The sequence below is a fragment of the Rattus rattus genome, chromosome 2, assembly GCF_011064425.1.
Source record: "Rattus rattus isolate New Zealand chromosome 2, Rrattus_CSIRO_v1, whole genome shotgun sequence".
NCBI lineage: Eukaryota > Metazoa > Chordata > Mammalia > Rodentia > Muridae > Rattus > Rattus rattus.
Window position 1 is genome coordinate 156,041,188 of NC_046155.1, and position 18,942 is coordinate 156,060,129.

General features: G+C 48.5%; 2 protein-coding genes across 2 annotated transcripts; both read right to left on the reverse strand.

Moving 5' to 3' along the window:
• Positions 1 to 938: 938 nt before the first annotated feature.
• Positions 939 to 7,727, reverse strand: Lim2 (lens intrinsic membrane protein 2). The gene is made up of 5 exons (XM_032896073.1): positions 7,708 to 7,727; positions 6,396 to 6,576; positions 3,530 to 3,679; positions 1,483 to 1,617; positions 939 to 1,274 (listed from the first exon to the last, which is right to left on the reverse strand). Exons 2-5 carry the CDS (start codon positions 6,568 to 6,570, stop codon positions 1,213 to 1,215), a joined length of 522 nt encoding a protein of 173 aa, XP_032751964.1. The 5' UTR covers positions 6,571 to 6,576; positions 7,708 to 7,727; the 3' UTR covers positions 939 to 1,212.
• A 1,232-nt stretch (positions 7,728 to 8,959) lies between these two features.
• On the reverse strand, positions 8,960 to 9,954 carry C2H19orf84 (chromosome 2 C19orf84 homolog). The gene is made up of 2 exons (XM_032896074.1): positions 9,920 to 9,954; positions 8,960 to 9,464 (listed from the first exon to the last, which is right to left on the reverse strand). Exons 1-2 carry the CDS (start codon positions 9,952 to 9,954, stop codon positions 8,960 to 8,962), a joined length of 540 nt encoding a protein of 179 aa, XP_032751965.1.
• Positions 9,955 to 18,942: the final 8,988 nt, after the last annotated feature.

Genomic DNA, 18,942 nt, shown 5'->3' on the forward strand with positions numbered 1-18,942 from the left:
ACAGTTGGAGACAACTGATTTCCTGGAAGCCCTTAGGGAGGGACTTGGAGGGGGTGGGCAGAGGTGGGAGGTGGGCTAATCATACTAGGGTATGAATTAACTGAAAGGAGAGATGTGGCTGAGGAAACAGTTGTGTCACACTTTCCTGTGGTTTTTGCACTCCTAGACTCTAGCATTAGAGTTTACAACAGTAATGGGGCAGTGGGGTCAAATCACCAGCCCCATAGGAAGAAGGACTTGAATAAGTGTGAGCAGAGACTCCACAATCCTAGTCAAAGCTTCTGTCCAGGACAGACAGGATTCCAAAAAGCTTGAGGAGGAAAAGACCTTCCTACATTCTCATCTAACAGATATAGTGAGAAGTCACACCACCTCGGTTGGACCCTCCAGCATAGGTGTCTTAGCACCAAGATGAGGGTGAGAAGTGGAAGACAAAGTGGCACTTGGGGGCCTCTGCGTCATGTCCTCCAGTAGTGGGAAACACCTCAACAGGCAAGTGCAAAATGTTTCCGCCATCTCTTGATGTGACAGCATAGGTCTGCCTCTCCAACACTCAGGAGGTCTGAGGCTGGAGGATCATGAGTTTAAGGATAGCTTGGGCTACATGAGACCCTGACTTTCCAAAAAAATAGGTAAAATAAAATAGAGAGGGGATAGAGCTGTGTGTTGTCTCTAGTGAGGGGGCCTATCCAGGGATCAGAGGAGAGATAAATTGCCTGGAGCATAGGTGGGTGAAGAGCAGGTAAGCTTTGTTCATCCTATAATCCCACACATCCTTTTCTAGACATTAAACCATGGCTATCTCCTAGGTAAGGACCCATTTATCTTGTTCCCATCCCTGTAGAACGGAGGGATGAGGCTACCATATCAGAACACGCTGTTTCCCACCCCAGCCTGCTTTTCTCTAAATCAACCCTTAACGACTCACACTTTGACAGTTTCACATCAGTTTTATTAGATTCCCAAATGGCTCTCTAAAGGAGTTTCTGTTTTCTACCACCCCTCAGTGCAGGTGGAGGCTTATGTCTTCGTCTCAGTTCCCTCCCACTTGACCCTACTTTTCCTCCCCACACAGGACAGAGGGGTCAGGGGCTAGAATACAGGACTGCGCCCCCTCATTCCCTCAGGAACCAGGACTTCCGGCCTCTAGGTCCTCCCCTTCCTCTTCAATGTCCTCGTTGTAACTTCCGGCTGCAAGTTTCGCCCCAGGGCTCAGCGTGGGGTGGATAGGCGCCGGCACTCATGCATCCGGTAGGCACACATGTAGAAAATTCCTGTGTGGACAGACATCTCCATTGATAACCCTAAACCCTCTTGGCCTATCTTTCCAGCCCGAAAGAATCCTTATTTCCTCCCTCCGTTAAGGTCATCAGACTCCTTAGAGTCTTCCTTCAGAGCTGTGTAGGATACCTTGTCAACTCACTCTCTGAGATTGCCTGCCGTGCCCCAGGTTTCAACCTTCCCACCCCTCTGCCTCAGTACCTGCAAAGAAGGTCATGAGCAGGGCCACCCAGCCCAGGATGTAAGACCATGAAAAGCGCCAGTCCCCAAAGCGGCGGCCGAGGAAACTAACGGTGACTCCGGTGTAAATGGCCAAGGCCAACAGGACGAAAAGGGCTGGGGAGAGAGAATGGGGTGGGATGGAGTTGGGCAGGAGAATTGGAGATAAGAAAGAGGGAAGGTTGATGGGGGTGGGGGCAGTCGTATGAGTGAAGGTGATATGGGGTTCAGTAGGAATGGGATTGGGTGAGGACAAGGCTGGAAAGCACAAGAAAGCGTTTGAGTTTATTTTCTGTGGATTCTAGTAGGGGGCGGGGGGCTACGTCCTTGCAGTAGGATGTTCTGAGTTATAGTGCACCTTAATTACTCTAAAGGGCTCCTTGGATCACACTAGAGTTTGTATGAACCAACAGGTGGCTCAGGGTGCCCAGCAGAAACACCCACCAGGGGATGTTTGAAGAAACACGTCAAGCTCAGTGTCTCTCTCTTGGCCAATGCAGTACATAGTGCCCAGCTACTTCTTCAGTGTCCTGAGGGCCATCATTCTCCCCATCATGAGGAGAATGGACCAAATCTCTGAAACTGTAGGCCAGTCTCAATTAAATGCTTTCTTTCATACGAGTTGTAGTCATGGTGTCTCTTCACAGCAAAGACTAGGGCGAGCTATTAAGATGCTGGGTCTGAGATAGCAGGGCTGCCTCTGGGACAGAAGGAGCTGGGGGTTAGACACAGTTTGTGGGCAGTGACCTCATTTGTGATGGTTAGTCTTCTCTGTCAGCTCTACTAGAGTTAGAATCACCTAAGAGAACCCCCTTTGTCTCTGTCTGTCTGTCTGTCTGTCTGTCTGTCTGTCTCTCTCTCTGTCTCTCTCTCTCTCTCTCTCTCTCTCTCTCTCTCTCTCTCTCTCTGTGTGTGTGTGTGTGTGTGTGTGTGTGTGTGTGTGTGTATGCGTGCACCAGCCACAGCACTTGTGAGGAGGTCACAGAACAAATCTGTAAGATTTTGTTTTCTCTTTCCAGTACTTGGTTCTGGGGACATAAACTCAGTTTGACAGGCTTGACAAATGTCTTTAGCTACTGAGCCATCTCACCAGCCCCTCCAGAACATTTTAGCTAAGGTACAATATCCACTGTGAATGTGGACAACAGTATCTCATGGGCTGGGATTATGTACATCAAAAAAAAAAAAAAAGTGAGTTGAGTACCAGCTGTCACCTCTCTGCTTCTTGGTCATAATGGTCTGTGCCCTCAAGCTGTGAACTGAACTGTGAACACCTCCTTTAAGTTGTTTCTTGTTAAGTATTTGGTCACGGCAATGAGAGATGCCAGGAAATGTACCATTTATCATCTGTGTAATGAAATTCTGACAGGTCTTACCTTATATGTCTCTTTATTTGTTGGTCCTGAGCTGAACATCTATAAAAAGACTGTAACTGTAAGTGTAGATTTTTCTTAAGTTCTATGGGGTGTTAGTTGGTATTAGAGCCCCTGCCTAGAATCCCCGTGAGGGGGCTGGGGGCGTGGCTCAGTGGTAGAGCACATGCCTAAAATCCCCCAGTGAGGGGCTGGGGGCGTGGCTCAGTGGTAGATCCCCTGCCTAGAATCCCCATGTGAGGCTGAGTGTAATTCAGTGGTAGAGCCCCTGCCTAGAATCCCCCATGAGGCTGAGGTACCAGTGGTAGAGCCCTGCCTAGAATCCCCCAGTGAGGGGCTGAGACTGAGAGCAATGTAAATCAGTGGTAGGTGCCTGCCTTCAGTGAGCTTTTATTCTCATCCCCAGGACAAAAGAGAGAGGGGCTGGAGGCGTGGCTAGGAAAGAAAGGAGGAATTCGTGGTGATAGCTGAGCTTTTAGTCTCATCAGTGACAAAAGACAGGAAAGGGAAAAAGCCTCAAAGAAGAAAGGAAAGTCAGAGGTGTTGGGTCTGGGTCTGAGAGAGGGAATGGGGTGGAGAGAGACCAGAAGTGGGTGCTGGAATGGGATTGAGGAGCTGGAAAGCTCGGGTGGGGAATGAAGGGTGGGGTCACTCACTGGAGGCAAAAAACATGATGCCAGCAGAGAAGGGCCTGGAGAGGCGTGTGAAGGTTGATTGCTGCGCAAAGGCCAGGACACCCATGATGATGCCCGAGGTGGCACACAGGGCAGACAGGATCATGAAAGCCCGCGTGGCATTCCAGTATGCTGTGGGGACATAACACAGTCACTCCTGCGCTGCTACCTCTGGGACCATCATGCCTTGTTTCTTCCATGGATTTAATTCACCACTTCCCTCTTTGGACCTGGCACACTTCCCTGCTACACCCATACTCATCCTCCAAAGCCTCAGCTCTCAAGACCTCTTCTAGGAAGCATCGTCCTGATTGTGACCACTGTCCTCACCCTCTGCTCTGGGTTCTAACTGTCTCTTTTATTTCACCCCCCGCCACTTGACTTCTCCCTGAAAACAGGGGCTGGCTTGGTTCTTGCTGTGAACACTCCCAGCATAGGCTGCCTTACACATAGGCCTCATGAAATATTTCCCCACATGCTCTTGACAATGATCTCTATCTTACGGCTCCTTTCTGTTCCATTCATTATACTTTGCTGTATCTGAAAACTCCTGTCCTTTTAACTATATTTATGTGTCTGAAAAGACCAGGGCTGAAGTCCTCACTCTCTGTTGCATCCCAGCCCCTGATGATAGATGTTTAGTAACCATTTTGAGACTAGGTCTGTTGTAGCCCAGGTTGTCCTTGAATTCATGATGTAGCTAAGATTGACCTTGAATTCCTCATTCTCCAGCCTCCACCTTCCAAGTGCTGGAACTACAGGCTTAAGATACTATGCTTTCCTCTGTAAGACAGGCTCTCACTACATAGCCCAGGTTTTCCTGAAAGTCTGGGTCCTCCTGATTCTCCTAAGTGGTGGAATTACAAGGGTGCACCACCATGTCTGCATCTTGTCCAATCCTTACACACGGCCAAACTGCCCACCAGCATTCCTGGGAGAGAGAAGGGGCATAACCCATCGAAAGTACTTGAGCTAGGTAAGCACTGAGTCGGTTAAGCTGATTACTGTTGTTTTCAGACATAAAACTCAGTAATTATAATTAATATATATAGAAAATCTTGTGCAGTGTAACATGTATTATGATATATTAGCTTATCACATGCTGTGTGATTCGATACATTAAACAAAACATATTAGTTGTTACTAATTTCCCATGTTATAGCGAATGTACTATGTAGACTAGAGCATATTATTCATTAGTGTTATATATTCATACCTAGTATATACTATGTAATATATTTCTCCATGCCACTCCTCTTCCATCATGTGTGCCTGTGCCTGTTTATGTGGTGCATGTGTGTATGTTCAAGCTGAGTCTTCTTTCTCAGGACCTCTCCACCTTGTTCATTGAAACACAGTCTCTTGCTGGCCTGGAGTTCACCAAGTGGTCTAAGCTGGCTGACCAGTGAACCCCAAGGATCTACTTCTCTCTCTGATGCTTCAAGGTTAGAATTAATGTACCTTTTATTTATTTGTTTGGGTGACAGGCAATCCTCTTGCTTCAGCCTCCTGGTTCTGGAATTACAGGTATAAGCCATCTTACCCAGCCAGCTGGCTAGCCTGCTTGCCTGCCTACCTGTACGCCTGTCTGCCTGTCTGCCTGCCTGCCTGGTTTGAATGAGACTAGACCCCATAGACTCATATATTTGAATGTTTGTTCTCCAGTTGGTAGAACTGTTTGGGAAGGATTTGGAGGTGTGGACTTCTTGAGAGGAGGTATGCCCCTAGGAGTTTGGACTTTGAGGTTTCTAAAGTCCATGCCAGGCCCAGTGTCTCTCTCTCCCTCCTACTTGTGGATTAAGATCTGATTGCTCAGCCACTGCTGCAGCACCTGTCCTGGCTGCCTGCCACCATGCTCTCCATCATGATGGCCATGGACTCTAACGCTCTGAAGCTGTAAGCAAGCCCCAACATTCTTTGTTCATAAGTTGCCTGGGTCACAATATTTTGTCATAGAAGTAGAATAATAAGATGCTTCCTAGCTATCTATCCATCTATTCACCTATCTTTTCCTGCTATCCTATTATCTAATTTGTCCCACCCTTTCTTTCTTTCTGTATGTCAGTCTGTCTGTCTATCCATCCATCCATTCTATAGCCAATTTTTCTATCAATCAGTCTTATCCATCATATTTCTGTCCTATCTATCATCCATCCACTCTATCATGTATTTCTTATCTATGTATCTATGTGTCTATCTATGTATCTATCCAGTCACTTACCCATCTACCCATCATCTTCCTATCCTATCTATATCAATCAATCAGCCAATCAATCAGCAATTAATCAGTCTATTCATCCATCCACGGATCCATATATCTATAATTACATGACCTGGTACACAGTAGAGAGGAAAGAGTCTTTCATCTGCCATGCAGCCCATTAACAGCCTCTCTGGGCCCTGTCCCTAACACTATTTATTGGCTCATAGTATTTATTTATTTATTTGTTATTTAATTATTTGTATTTTGAAACAGGGACTATGTAACCTGAAACTCACAATCCTCCTGTCTTTACATCCAAAGTGCTGAGATGACAGGCCTATACCACCACACCCAGTTCATAGCTTATAAAAAAAATGTTTTAAAAAAAGTGAGGCGACTCAGCCTCGTTGCTGCCTCTGCCACCCCACTCACCCAACCACAAAACCTTACACCTTGTCTTTGCAACTAGAAAACAATCCAGAGATGTAAAGCCATTCCACCCCCTGCTGAGTATCCTAGAGCCAGAAACTGTGCCTCTCTGAGCTATCATGCTCTCCCTCAGAATGCCAGGGGTGATGGTGTGAGGCTGTGCTCTGGGGGAGGGCTAGACCTTAGCACCATGCAGACCCTGGTCTCAAGGCTCACCGATGCTCTCTGTCTGCAGGAAGCACTTGTTGCCCAGGCAGTAACGCCACAGGCCCTGGTGTGCGAAGGACCCTGACAGCCGGTACTGCATCCAATGGTCCGTCGCTGTGGCTACCACCAACAGGATGGTCCCCACCCAGGCACAGAAGAGGCCGCCACCCATGAAGCTGTACATGGTGATCTGTGAAAAGGGGAGAGCTGAGGTTATAAAGGGTTATCCTGGGCATGAGAGAGGAGGGTTGGTTTCTGGACCCTTGAGTGAAAGGACGGTGGGGGAATAGACTTATGGGCCTCAAGGAAGAGAGCAGGGGTGGAGACTGGACTCTTGGATCTGAGGGAAGAGGGCAGGTGCCTGAACCCCTGGGTCTGAGGGAGGAGGGCAGGTGCCTGAACCCCTGGGTCTGAGGGAGGAGAGCAGGTGTCTGAACCTCTGGGTCTGAGAGAGGAAGGCAGGTGCCTGGACCCCTGGGTCTGAGAGAGGAAGGCAGGTGCCTAGACCCCTGGGTCTGAGGGAGGAGGGCAGGTGCCTAGGCCCTGGATCTGGGTCTGAGGGGGGAGGGCAGGTACCTGCTCCTGGGTCTGAGGGAGGAGGGCAGGTGCCTGGACCCCTGGGTCTGAGGGAGGAGGGCAGGTGCCTGCCCCTGGATCTGAGGGAGGAGGGCAGGTGTCTGAATCCCTGGGTCTGAGGGAGGAGGGCAGGTGCCTGAACCCTGGGTCTGAGGGAGGAGGGCAGGTGCCTAGACCCCTGGGTCTGAGGGAGGAGGGCAGGTACCTGCCCCTGGGTCTGAGGGGGAGGGGCAGGTGCCTAGAGCCTGGATCTGAGGAGGGGGGAGGGCCAGGTGCCTGAACTCCTGGGTCTGAGGGGGAGGGAGGTGCCTGGGTCAGGTGCCTGGACCCTGGGTCTGAGGGAGGAGGGCAGGTGCCTGGACCCTGGGTCTGAGGGGGAGGAGGGCAGGTGCCTGCCCTGTCTGAGGGAAAGGGCAGGTGCCTGGACCCACTGAGGGAGGAGGGCAGGTGCCTGTACCCCTGGGTCTGAGGGAGGAGGGCAGGTGTCTGAATCCCTGGGTCTGAGGGAGGAGGGCAGGTGCCTGGACCCCTGGGTCTGAGGGAGGAGGGCAGGTGCCTGGACCCCTGGATCTGAAGGAAGAGGACTGGACATCTGGATTCTTCATCCTGACCGGAAGATGTCCATAAGCCTCTATTGGCTCTTGGAGAGGAAGGGCTGGAGCTGGGATTCAAGTTCCCAGGAGAGAAGGGCCTGGGAGCCTAGTCTTCTTGGGTAGGGGGCTGCTGGTCTCATGCTGGTGCCTACCTGAGTGGCAGAGTCTGTTCTGAGCCCTCCTTCTGCCACAGTCCCTCTGTGGATACTGAGCCGAGCCAGGTTGCTGGCATCTCCGCCTCGTGGTCCCCCCCAAATCCCTTAAGCCTCCCCACACAATGGCTCCACGGCCCAGCAGCTTCCAGCAGGCAGAAACACAGCGGCAGCAGAGGTCCCAATGGAATTTGCTGAAGCAGGGGACAAAGGGGCCCCATCAACCTCTGTCTGTGATCCTCCCCATCTCCCAGGCTTTATTCCCAGTCCCCACCCTGGGTATCCTGAACTTTGCAGAAAGCACAGCCCACACAATGAGATAAGAGTAGACATCCTTTTATTGTTCAACCTGGACTTCCCAGCTCGAGGGACAGGAAGCAGCAACGGTGGGGGTGAATACAGGTGTCTAGACATGTCAGGCCGAGGTGTTCTTTGTAGGGTAGAAGCCCTACAAAGGGTTTGTCAGAGCTGGGCTGGGACATAGCAGATACTGGGCTGGAGTTGAGCTGAGTGCTGTTGTTAAATGAAGGTGAATATGAGATATGGTGAATGCAAAGTGATAACCAGGAAGTGTGGAGTGAGCCCAGGCTAGTAGCCTAACCAATCTTAGCAGTCGACTGACAGAGAGAGAAGGACTGGTGTGACTGGTTTTAAAACAAAGCAAATGACGGGAATGACGGGAGGCCTTGTACACCAGCCCTATAATCCCAGATACCTGGAAGCTGAGACAAGAGAGTCGCAAGTTCAAGGCCAGCTTGGACACGTGTCGAGACTCTCTCTCAAGGTAAAAATAAAAGAGGATTGCAATTTACTTCAGAGTTTGACTGGCACCCTGGAGGCTAGCACTCAAAACAAAACAAAACAAACAAACAAAAAAACAGCAAATAAACAAATTAGGAATGAGAGGGGGTTTGGACTGAAAGCCAAGAAGTGAGTGTGCGTGTGTGGCGGGGGTGGTGGTGAAGATGGGCTGACTGTGGAATGGAGAGAGAAAGGGCTTCTGGGCGGGGCTTTGGTCTGGAAATGGGGTTGGAGCAGCCTTGGGAGCTGGAAGAGTAGCTAGGGTTGGGATGCTGTGGGTCTGGGCACGTGAGTTTTCTGTCTAGGACTGGTTTGGGCTTTATCAGGTAATGTGCAGGAGGCCTTCAGAGGTTGTAGTCTGGGAACTGGGGAGACTGTAGGAATGATATTTCTCAGGGCGCCTCTGTATGAAGAACGCTGGACCCTGGGAACATCCCTGCTCTTCAGTGTCCTAGTAGTCTGTCTCCCAGTCTTCCGACAGTCCTCCAGCTTCCTTCTGTCCATCCTGGGATGGTGATGTCACTGGTGGAGTACTGGGGCCAGCCCCAGGTCCCCCTGCCATGCTCCTCACCAGCTCTTCAGCTCTTCCAGGGCCCCTTTGTGACTGTGCCCGACCCCTGCCCCAGCCCCGGGAAGGCCTGCGCCGTACTTCCCAGCCCCCACGGGCCTGGCCGGATCTCCTGGGTGGCCTCCTGACTGTGTCTGGCCCGCTGTGGCTTGGCTGGGCAGAGCAGGAGCAAGGTGGTAAGGACTGCTGGAGGTTGTAGGTCCCCAGGAGAGCACTGTGTAGGAGGTAGGACAGGGTGTCTAGGCGGATGGGGACAGTGACAGAGGCCAGTTGCTCTGGGAGCCCCAGGCGGGTTGGGTCTAGGGTGCTCAGGAGTGAGGGTGGCAGGGCTGGAGTGGCTGAAGCAGGGCATGACTCAGTCCCAGCTGAAGGCGAAGGAAGGTTGTCCCTAGGAAGATAACAGGGCAGTCAGTACGTCACCATCTGCCTGGTACCTCTGCACAGTCTCCAGGAGACACAGTACCTGTGACTTCCTCCACTCGCTGTCTTATTCCCTTTGCTGATTAATCCCAGGACCCCAACATATCAGTTTCAATTTCCAGCTGCTGTGTCTCAGGCTTACCTTGGTGATTATTTTACTTATTTGAGACGAGAGCTCATGTAGCCAGGCTCTGTAGTTGAGGATGACCTCAAACTTCTGTTCCCTCTGCCCCCATATCTGGAAATAATCTTGCTCAACAGTCAGCCACCAAAATCCTTGAGAGAATTCTAGATCTTAATACCCGAATCTGTCTATTTGGTTTTCAAACGATACTTTCAGTTCAAGGCACTGCTCACTCTAATATTCTCAGCCCCCTCTTCTTAGCAAGGCTCTCTTTCCTGGAAGGTCTTTATCTCACTCACCCATTAAACAAAGCCCCGTCTTTTGGCTCGTCCATTTCCTCAGCCTCACCTGACGTCTTTTCCAGATCTTTCTAGAACTTTAACAGGAAAGGGAGGGGCAAAAGAAGGAAGAGGGCAGGGCCTACAAGTAAAGGGGGCAGTTCTGGGGCGTGGCTAGTAGCTAATAGCTTCCCACCTAGATGGAAGACAGGGGCAACCCATTTAGATCCAGAGGACCAGGGTAGGACTCAGCAGCTCTCCAACACCAACTCTTGTCTCTTGGACCTATAGTTCTAGACCAAAGACTTCCTACCTCAAGCTCAGGGATCAAGTCCCAGCCTTCCAGGAGTCCAGGCTCTAGTCGTCCTCCCTCAGACCCTCACCTTCCTCACTTAGATCCAAGGATTCAGATCCAGCCTCCTCCATCAGACCCAACCTCCTCCATCAGACCCAGGTGTGTAGACCACAGACTGCTCCCACAGACCTAGGAATCTAGGCCAAGACACTTGCGTCTCCCTCTTTATTTCTATTGTCACTCTCAGGATGTTCTTAAGACTGTGACTTTTAGACTGGGGACCCTAGGTCACGGTAAACCTAGGCATCCGATAAACTTAGTCATCCTATCACATGTGACCTCTAACTTTGCCTAGTTTCTTTGCTTCATTTCCCCATTTTAGAAATGAGGTCAATGTGATTGGTTTTGGTGAGACTCTTAATAGTATAGGTAAACACTGTCCTTGCTGCTATTATGGGTCTGGGGTCATTCAGAGTCTGGCCGTTGATAAATTTTGAACAAAGAGGAGGCTTTTATTCAGCCACTGGTACTAGGTATACATCTAGGACTTGGGATCCCCAAATACAGCCCAGCCACATCAGTCAGGGAATTGTGAAGTCAAGGAACATAAAGTTACATTCCGTTTACCTACAAGAAGAGAGTTATCTGGAGCAAAACAAGCTTTTGTTTACAGAAGCAAAAGTAGCAGTTGACCCATTATCTTGTATAAGCATCAATTTTGCTAGAAATTGTACATGACCAGGCAATTATGAGAGCAACCTTTAACAGCCCTCGACATTGGAGGTCTAATTTTCCTTCACAGCTCTCTGCAAAGCAAAAGCACAATATTTTTAAGACTTTTAAACATAAGGTGAGCCATCAACTTAGCTAATGTTAGCCAGTATTCTGCCATTCGAGATTTATGTTTATTTTCAATTATGTGTATGCCTGTGTGCATGTATGTATGTGTAAGTAGAGTAACTGCAGAGGCCTGAAGAGGGGGTCAGATTTCCTGGAGCTGAAATTACAGGGAAAACTGAACTCAGGTCCTCTGAAGAGCAGCAAGGGTCCTTAACTATTAAGTCATCCCTCAGCCCCTTGGCTGGAGACATTGCAATCCCTTTACTGCCACTGCAGTTTGTTGAGAAGCTTTTGCCCTTCTCTCTGTTTACTTAAGAAATATTTTATTGGAAGTTGGCCATGTTGCTACCATTATAGTAGTGGGATCAGGAGTTCAAGGTCATCCTCAGCCACATAGGGAATTCCAAGCCAACTTGGGCTACCTAAGACTCTGTTTCAGAAACAAAACAAAACTCAATCAATCAGAGTATCTGATGATATTAAATCAGGGTAACGAGGGCATTGAAAGGTTGCATAGAGAAGGGCGTGTAGGAAGGTTCTAGAAGACCTGGGAGTTGACGGGTCTAGTGGACAAAACAGCAGGTCTCTGGTCACAGCAAGCATAGGAATGAGGAAAGAAAAAGCTAGAATTTTTCTTTTTTCAATTTAATTAATTAATTTTTTTTGGAGGGGGCAAAGGTTTGTGTAGCTAAGGATGGTCCCACACTCACTATGTAGCTGAAGACGAATTTTGGGTCTTCCTGCTTCCACCTCCCATGCCATGTATGTTTTATGTCATGTAGGGGGTTGAATGCAGGATGTTGTACATGCTAGGGAAGTTCTCTACCTACATGCTACATGCCCAGCTGAAGATTTTGAACCTTTGAATTTTTTTATAAGTTGTTTTTGTGGTACTGGGAACAAAATTGAGACCTCTTAAAAAAAGAAAACCAAAAACACCTACTTTACAAATATGGTATTTTCCTATATTATTTGTGCAGCACATTTGTGCAGAGCCTGAGAGAGCCGGAAGACGGCATCAGATCATCAGATCCCCTGGAAGTTGGTTATAGATGATTGTGAGCTACCAGGTGGGTACTGGGACTTGAACCCAGGTCCTCTGCAAGAATAGTAAGTTCTCTTAAACACTGGGACATTTCTCTAGTTCCAAACTTTGCAGTCTCAGCAAGTGTTCACCCAATGTTCTTCTGTTCTTCCACTAGCTACCCTCCCCCATTCTGTTGCTTCCTTTCCCTATGTCCCTCTCCTTTCTTCTCTCCTCCCTTCCTCTCTCTCCTGAATCTCACATAGCTCAGGCTGTCCTCGAATTTGCTGTGTAGCTGATGATGATCTTGAGCTCCTGATCCTTCTGTCTCTTGTCTTTCCAGTGTGCATTGCAGTAAATAGTCTCTCCCTTCCTCTCTCCCTCCCTTTTCTTCCTTCTTTCCTTCCTTTTTCCTACCTTCCTTCCTCCTTTCTTTTCCTCCCTCCCTCCCTCCTTTTTTTCCTCCCTCCCTCCTCCCCCTCCTACCTTCCTCCTCCTCCTCCCTCCCCTCCCTCCCCCTTCCTTCCTTCCTTCCTTCCTTCCTTCCTTCCTTCCTTCCTTCCTTCCTTCCCTATCTGTACCATTGGGGTGGAATCTAGCTTCTGGCATGCCCAGCAAGCCCTCTACCACTGACCTGTATCCCTCAGCCCGATTTCACTGGAAGAGAATGGAAGGGCTTGGGCCGTATACAATGGTAATCCTAGCACTGGAGAAGCAGATAGAAGCAGACAGCGACAAGAGGGTTAAAAGTGACCGATGTAAGGTCTAGATCTTCCTGGGCCACACAGGCAGACTCTATCTTGATGACAGACATTTTGAGTGATTTCAAGCTCATGGCGACATCATTTGACTTATCCTTTGAGAAGGGCCCTTGCCTGTGGAGAATGAGTTTTGATGTGTAGTGAACCTGGAGGCTGAAGGCCAAGTTGGGAAGTGTTTGGGAAGCAGGCCATCCCATTGCACTGCTGGAGTGGGTACCCCCAAAACAAAGACAGCACAGTCTTTTTGTCGTTTGTCTTCTCAGTGTTAGGGATTAAATACAGGACCTGGCACATGCTGGACGGTCACTGTCCCACTGAGCGAAGCTTCAGCTCCTCTTCTGCTCCCTGCTCTGCTACTTCCCTACTGTATGAGCTTGAGCAGCTGCACAGGCTCTGGGATCCTTGTGTGCCCATCGCCAGACTGAAGGGGTTTTTCCTGGCTTATTCTTTTTTCTTCTTTTGCTACTCTCCAGGTTCAGCTCTACTTGGAACGAGGGCAACTCTCCATCTTGACTGTCTATGTACCTCGTTCTTTAAAGGCAGCTTCCTCCCCTTGGTTCTGATTCTGGCCCTGGGTAGGTGGAGGCCGTACCTCCTTGTACCCAGGAAGTAAGCTGTACTCAGTTCCTAATCTGGGTAAACCATTAAGCTTGGGTAAGTACGCCAGTAAGCAGCTCTGGGGTTTGCTGCAGACTCCAGTGACTTTTTGCTCTGTCCTTGAAAGCAGAAGCAATGTCATTGGTCAGAAGGATTTAGAAAGTTCACCTAAAAGTCATTGAGAGGGTCCCAGAGGGTTTAGAAATCAGCAGAGAAAAAGATCCTGGGGACTTGGCTGTTGTGGGTGTGACCTCCGGCCTGCTTGCTGAAGTGAAGATTCCTCTCTTCTCACTATGCAGAGCCGCGTGACCCCTGAGCCAGATTAGTTACTTCTTCAGCTTTGAAGCTCTTGCCTTATTACAAGGCAGTAATATACAGGGGGCTCAGCACGCTGCTTGCTGCTTGTTCTGGACATGGGTGTCTATTTTAACTCTTTGTCCATGCACGGGTATACACTTCTGCCGGAGGTAAAAGGATAGCCTCAGGTATCATTCTTCACTTTTTTGAGACAGGTTTCTTTTTTGACCCTTAGGACTCCAGGTTTCTCACTAGCTCCTTAAAATTTCAAATGGGCAGATTGAACATCAGAGGCCCCAGCAACCTCCATCAAGGACTCTGGGGATCTAGGTCACCCTCAGTCTCCATCTTGAAGGCTTATTACAAGGAACAGCAGCCATCTGCTTGTGTTTTTAAACTCCTTTAACGCGCGCACACACACACACACACACACACACACACACACACACACAGGGTGGGGGACGTGGGGCACACAGTTCAGACAACAGTGTCAGATCAGCATTATCTGGGACGGTGGAGGAAGCAGCTAATTCTCTCTGACATCCGGGACGGAGAATGTTCAGGAGCTCTTGATATAGGAAAAGATGGACAAGTCAAAGTTGCCACTAAGATTTTGTGTCAGGGCATCTGAGGGACAGGGAGGGGATGGTAAAGTAGGTGAGCTGTGCAGGAGAAAGTATCCTCTGGGGTGGGACTGGGGGTGGGGTTGCCCTTTGGACAGTGTTGCTGACTGGTATGTTGGGGCACGGCAACGTATGCTGTGCTGCCCTCTAGAGGCAGAGGCCATTGGTGCAGGGGTGAGAGCTCTCACTGGGGCCCAAGTCCTCATTTTTCTCTTCAGTTGTCTTCTGAATGGGACAGGGAATGGAGCCACTGTCACCTTCTCCTGCTTCAGAAGCTGTTTTTACATCCAGAAGAGAGCGTCACAAATTGCGTAACTTACAAATGGAAGATCCGTTCTGCAAAGTGCTAGAAGGTTCAACACCTGGCAAGGAACCAGCGTGAACCTGTGTTAGGTGGGTAGGGAGGTTATAGGGTTTGGAGTGAATTTGAAGTCAAGATGTGAGACCTCTTGGTATATTCATTCATTCACTTATTTTTTAGGTTTAATTTTTGTTTTGTTTTGTTTCGAGACAGGGTCTCACTATGATAACTGGATGGGCTGGAAACGCTCTCTGTAAAACGGTCTGGGCTCAAGCTCAAAGATATATGTCTCCCAAGTGCTTGCATTAGTGGTGCATGACACTACTTACTGTGCTTCATTTAGGAGAGCCTCACATAGCTTACTCTGGCCTCGAGCTTGTTATGCAGTAAAAGATGATCTTAAACTCCCCATCTTCCTTACAATAGCACACCTATCATGGCCTCTTTCTGTGACACTGGTGATCAGACCCAGGTTTGCACACATCCTAGGCAAGCACTTCCCTAACTAAGCCGTGTTCCCCACATACACCAACAAGCTATGCGCTATCATACAGTGGTGGAACTGGACAAGTTGTGCGGTGGTATTCTTTTGTTCCTGTTTTGTTTTGAGGCAGGGTTCCTGGAATTCCCTATGTGTACCAGGTTGGTCTCAAACTCACAAAAAGCCACCTGCCTCTGCCTCCCAAAGATGTGAGCCACCATGCCTAGAAAGAGGACCTTATTCTCTTATCAAGAGACAAAAGATTCTGCAATTCCCTCTTAGAGAAGCCCACACCCATGCTCTCGGGTATTTTGTCCTTCCTTCTGAGTCTCTTAATTCTAGTGATAGTGATTAAATTGAAATACCCAATGGAGGGGTTGATGAGATGGATCAGTGGTCAAGAGCCCTGGCTGCTCTTCCAAAAAACGGACAAACAAACAAACAAACCTGGGTTTAGTTCCCAGCACCCACATGGCAGCTCACCACCACCTGTAACTCCAGTTTCCGGGATCTGATGCTTTCTTCTGACTACCCCGGGCACCAGACATGCACACACCAAACTTCCAGATATGCAGGCAAAACACTCAGATCCATAAAATAGTGAATAAATCTTTATTTACAGCTCTCCCTAAGACAGAAAGATTGAGCTGAAGCCAACCATGTCTTCCTACTTTTGCTCCAAGGAAAGCCCATTTCTGGATACTTTTGACCCTTGCAGAGGGTCAAAAACCCAGCTTTCACCAAGAGAGGCTACAGTCGTGGCCGTTTGGATCAAGAATCACTTATCCCTTTAGTGGTCATTGTATCCCCCAAGACTTTGCAGAACAAGGCTAAGAAGTGGGAATGGAATAATTAAAAAGCACTTTCAGAGTCAACCAGTCTGTTCCTTCTAGGGTCAAGGGTCATGGTGAAGCAGTTTGGATGGGAGAGAGCAACTGGAATTTGAGCTGAGCTTAAACTTTTGATTTAGGACTGGTGGGCTAAGCCTTGCTGCCCGTTCTATTCATCCTATCTCAGTTAATTCTCCCCTCCCTTCACTGGGTCCCAGGGATAGAACTCAAGTCATCCACCAGCTTGGCAGCAGGCGCTTGTGCCTGCTAAATCCTCACCAGCTCTGGGCTGACTCTTAAGGATATCAGAGTTGGGTTTGGGATATGGCTCAGCCAGTAAAGCGCTTGCTTAATATGCACAAACCCCAGGCTCAGTCTCCAGTACTCCATAAACCAGGTGTGGTGGCCCATGCCTGTGAACCACCATTTGGGAGACAGAACCAGAGGGCCGGAAGTTCTGGGTTATTGTTTGGTTTTAGGCCCCAGGACAAGGGACTGAGATGCATGTCTTACGTGCCAAAGGACACCTGGCCTCCATGTTTTCCCAGCATCCTTCAGTCTCTACCTGGTAGACCCTACCTTCAACCATGAACTTTCCAGCCAGGAGGCTAGGCTGCCCTTCCCCCAGAGGCTCTTCAGTATACACTCCAGACGGTTTGGTCTCCGAGCTCTCCTCTCTTTTCTTCTCATTCTCTCCTCTCTCTGTGTATGTACACATACCCTTTCTCTCTTTTCCTTCTTGCTCCCATCCCCGTGGTGACTTCCCTGGCCTTGGTCCTTGGGGCAGGTGAACTCTTCTGAGAGCAGTTCCCAATAAACCTGCAAGTCCTCTAGTCTAGTCTAGTCTAGTCTAGTCTAGTCTAGTCTAGTCTAATCTAATCTAATCTAATCTAGTCTAGTCTAGTCTAATCTAGTCTAATCTAGTCTAGTCTAATCTGTCTTGAATTGGCTCATTTCACTGGTAGAGAAATACTTTATCAGATATCTTCTGCTACATGTGTAGCTTGAGGCCAGACTACATGTATGGCATGTACATACATACTTATTTACACACACACACACACACACACACACACACACACACACACACACATACACACACGCCAAAAAACCAGCCAGACATGGTGGCACACTCTATTAATTCTAGCACTGAGGAAGCAGACTAAGGAAGATCTCCATGAGTTCAAGGCCACCTTGGTCTATCTAGTGGGTTGCAAACCAGTGAGGGCTATACACAGGGAGCTTCTGTCTAAAAGTGCAAACCAGCCAACAAAAAGGAACTCAAAAGAAATAAATCACTGGTGAGTAAAAGACTTCATAAAAGGTGATAAAAACAGAGTCTTTAAAAATTATGTTTTGTATCTGAAGGTCAGAGGACAACTTGGGGGAGTCAGCTCTGTCCTTCCAACAGGTGGGTCCTGAGGATTGAACTCAGGCCTCTGGGCCTGGTGAGAAATAGCCTAATCTGCTAAGCCATCATGTTAGTCCAGGAAAGAGTTTTAACAGAACAAGCCTGGATCAGCCATTAGCAAAATAAAGCTATCTTGTGCTTACATGTCTTGAAGATATTGGTCCCTGATAGGCTGGTTGAAGAGGCATCATGGTGGTCCCTTGAGTTTAACCTGGGTTTCCTGACTCCTGGGCTGGTGTTCTTCTCCACCCCCACCATTAACACAACACTGCTGGTCCTGGAGAGTTCTGGGCAATAGCACTTTTCCCTCAAGTCCTAAGCCGTTATTGCAAAAGTCATGACTTTAACACATGTATTTGGAAATAACTGACCTCTGCCTAAGTCTGTTCCTTTAGTAACACAGACTTACAAACTTCAAGGCAAAAGAGACATTCAAGGGGAAGTTTCAGAGTTTCAACTAGAGTATAATAGGATCTCCCATCCTTATGTTCCTAATGGACACCCACCCTGCTTTTTGTGGAGGACCTTCCAGTGTCCACCCTACAACTTGTCATGTTCACCCACTCTAGAGTCTAGCTGAGTCTCTCCCCACACCCACTGTGTGTGTGTGTGTGTGTGTGTGTGTGTGTGTGTGTCTGTGTGTGTGTGTGTGTGTAAGAGATGATGTCAGGAATAATCTCCAAAACTCTTCTACCTGATTCAATGAGTCAGAGTGTGGTGGTTTGAATGAAAATGGTCCCTATAGGTTCATATGTTTGAATACTTGGCCCCAAGTTGGTGGAACTACTTGGGAAGAATTAAGCAATGTGGTCTTGTTGAAGAAGTTGCTGGAGGAGGTATGTTACTGGAGACAGGCTTGAAGTCTCAAAAGTCCACATCATTCTGATGTAGCTCTCTGTTTCATGTTTCATGGCAATAGAAAAATAACTAAGACACAGGGTCTCTCGATCAAAGCTAGCAGCATGCCTGCCTGCCTACCTGCCATTATCCCTGCTATTATAATTATGGACTCTTAACCCTCTGGAACCATGAGCCTCCAAATTAAATGCATTCTTTCACAGGTTGTCTTGGTCATGGTGTTTTGTTATAGTAATAGAAAACTGAGCATGCTTTTGGACCAATGTCAACTTGACACACAAGGTAGAATTATCTGAATGGACAGAACCTTAATTGGGAAGATGCCTCCATTGGATTCAGCTATATAGCATTTTCTTAATTAGTTATTGATGGGAGAGGGTCAGCCCTTGGCAGTTGATCCTGGGTTCTATAAGAAAGCAGGATGAGCACACCATGAAAAGCAAGCCAGGGGTTGGAGATTTAGCTCAGTGGTAGAGCGCTTGCCTACCAAGCGCAAGGCCCTGGGTTCGGTCCCCAGCTCCGAAAAAAAAAAAAAAAAAAGAAAAGCAAGCCAGTAAGTGGCACCTTTCCATGGCCTCTGCATCAGCTCCTGCCTCCAGGTTCCTGTGCTGTTTGAGTTCCTGTCCTGATTTCCTTTGATGATGAACAGAGATATGGAAGTGTAAGACAAATAAACCCTTTTCTCTATAACATGATTTTTGGTTCTGGTGTTTCCTTGCAGCAATT

Bases quoted from the DNA above. Each gene is read 5' to 3' on its own strand.
- Lim2 (XM_032896073.1), bottom strand. From the start codon at position 6,570: ATGTACAGCTTCATGGGTGGCGGCCTCTTCTGTGCCTGGGTGGGGACC. The intron at 1,618-3,529 runs GTGAGTGACCCC...CTCTCTCCCCAG, and splicing joins CATCATGTTTTTTGCCTCCA to CCCTTTTCGTCCTGTTGGCC. The intron at 1,275-1,482 runs GTACTGAGGCAG...CTGTCCACACAG, and splicing joins GCTCATGACCTTCTTTGCAG to GAATTTTCTACATGTGTGCC.
- C2H19orf84 (XM_032896074.1), bottom strand. From the start codon at position 9,954: ATGGACGAGCCAAAAGACGGGGCTTTGTTTAATGG. The intron at 9,465-9,919 runs GTGAGTGAGATA...TTATCTTCCTAG, and splicing joins GACGGGGCTTTGTTTAATGG to GGACAACCTTCCTTCGCCTT.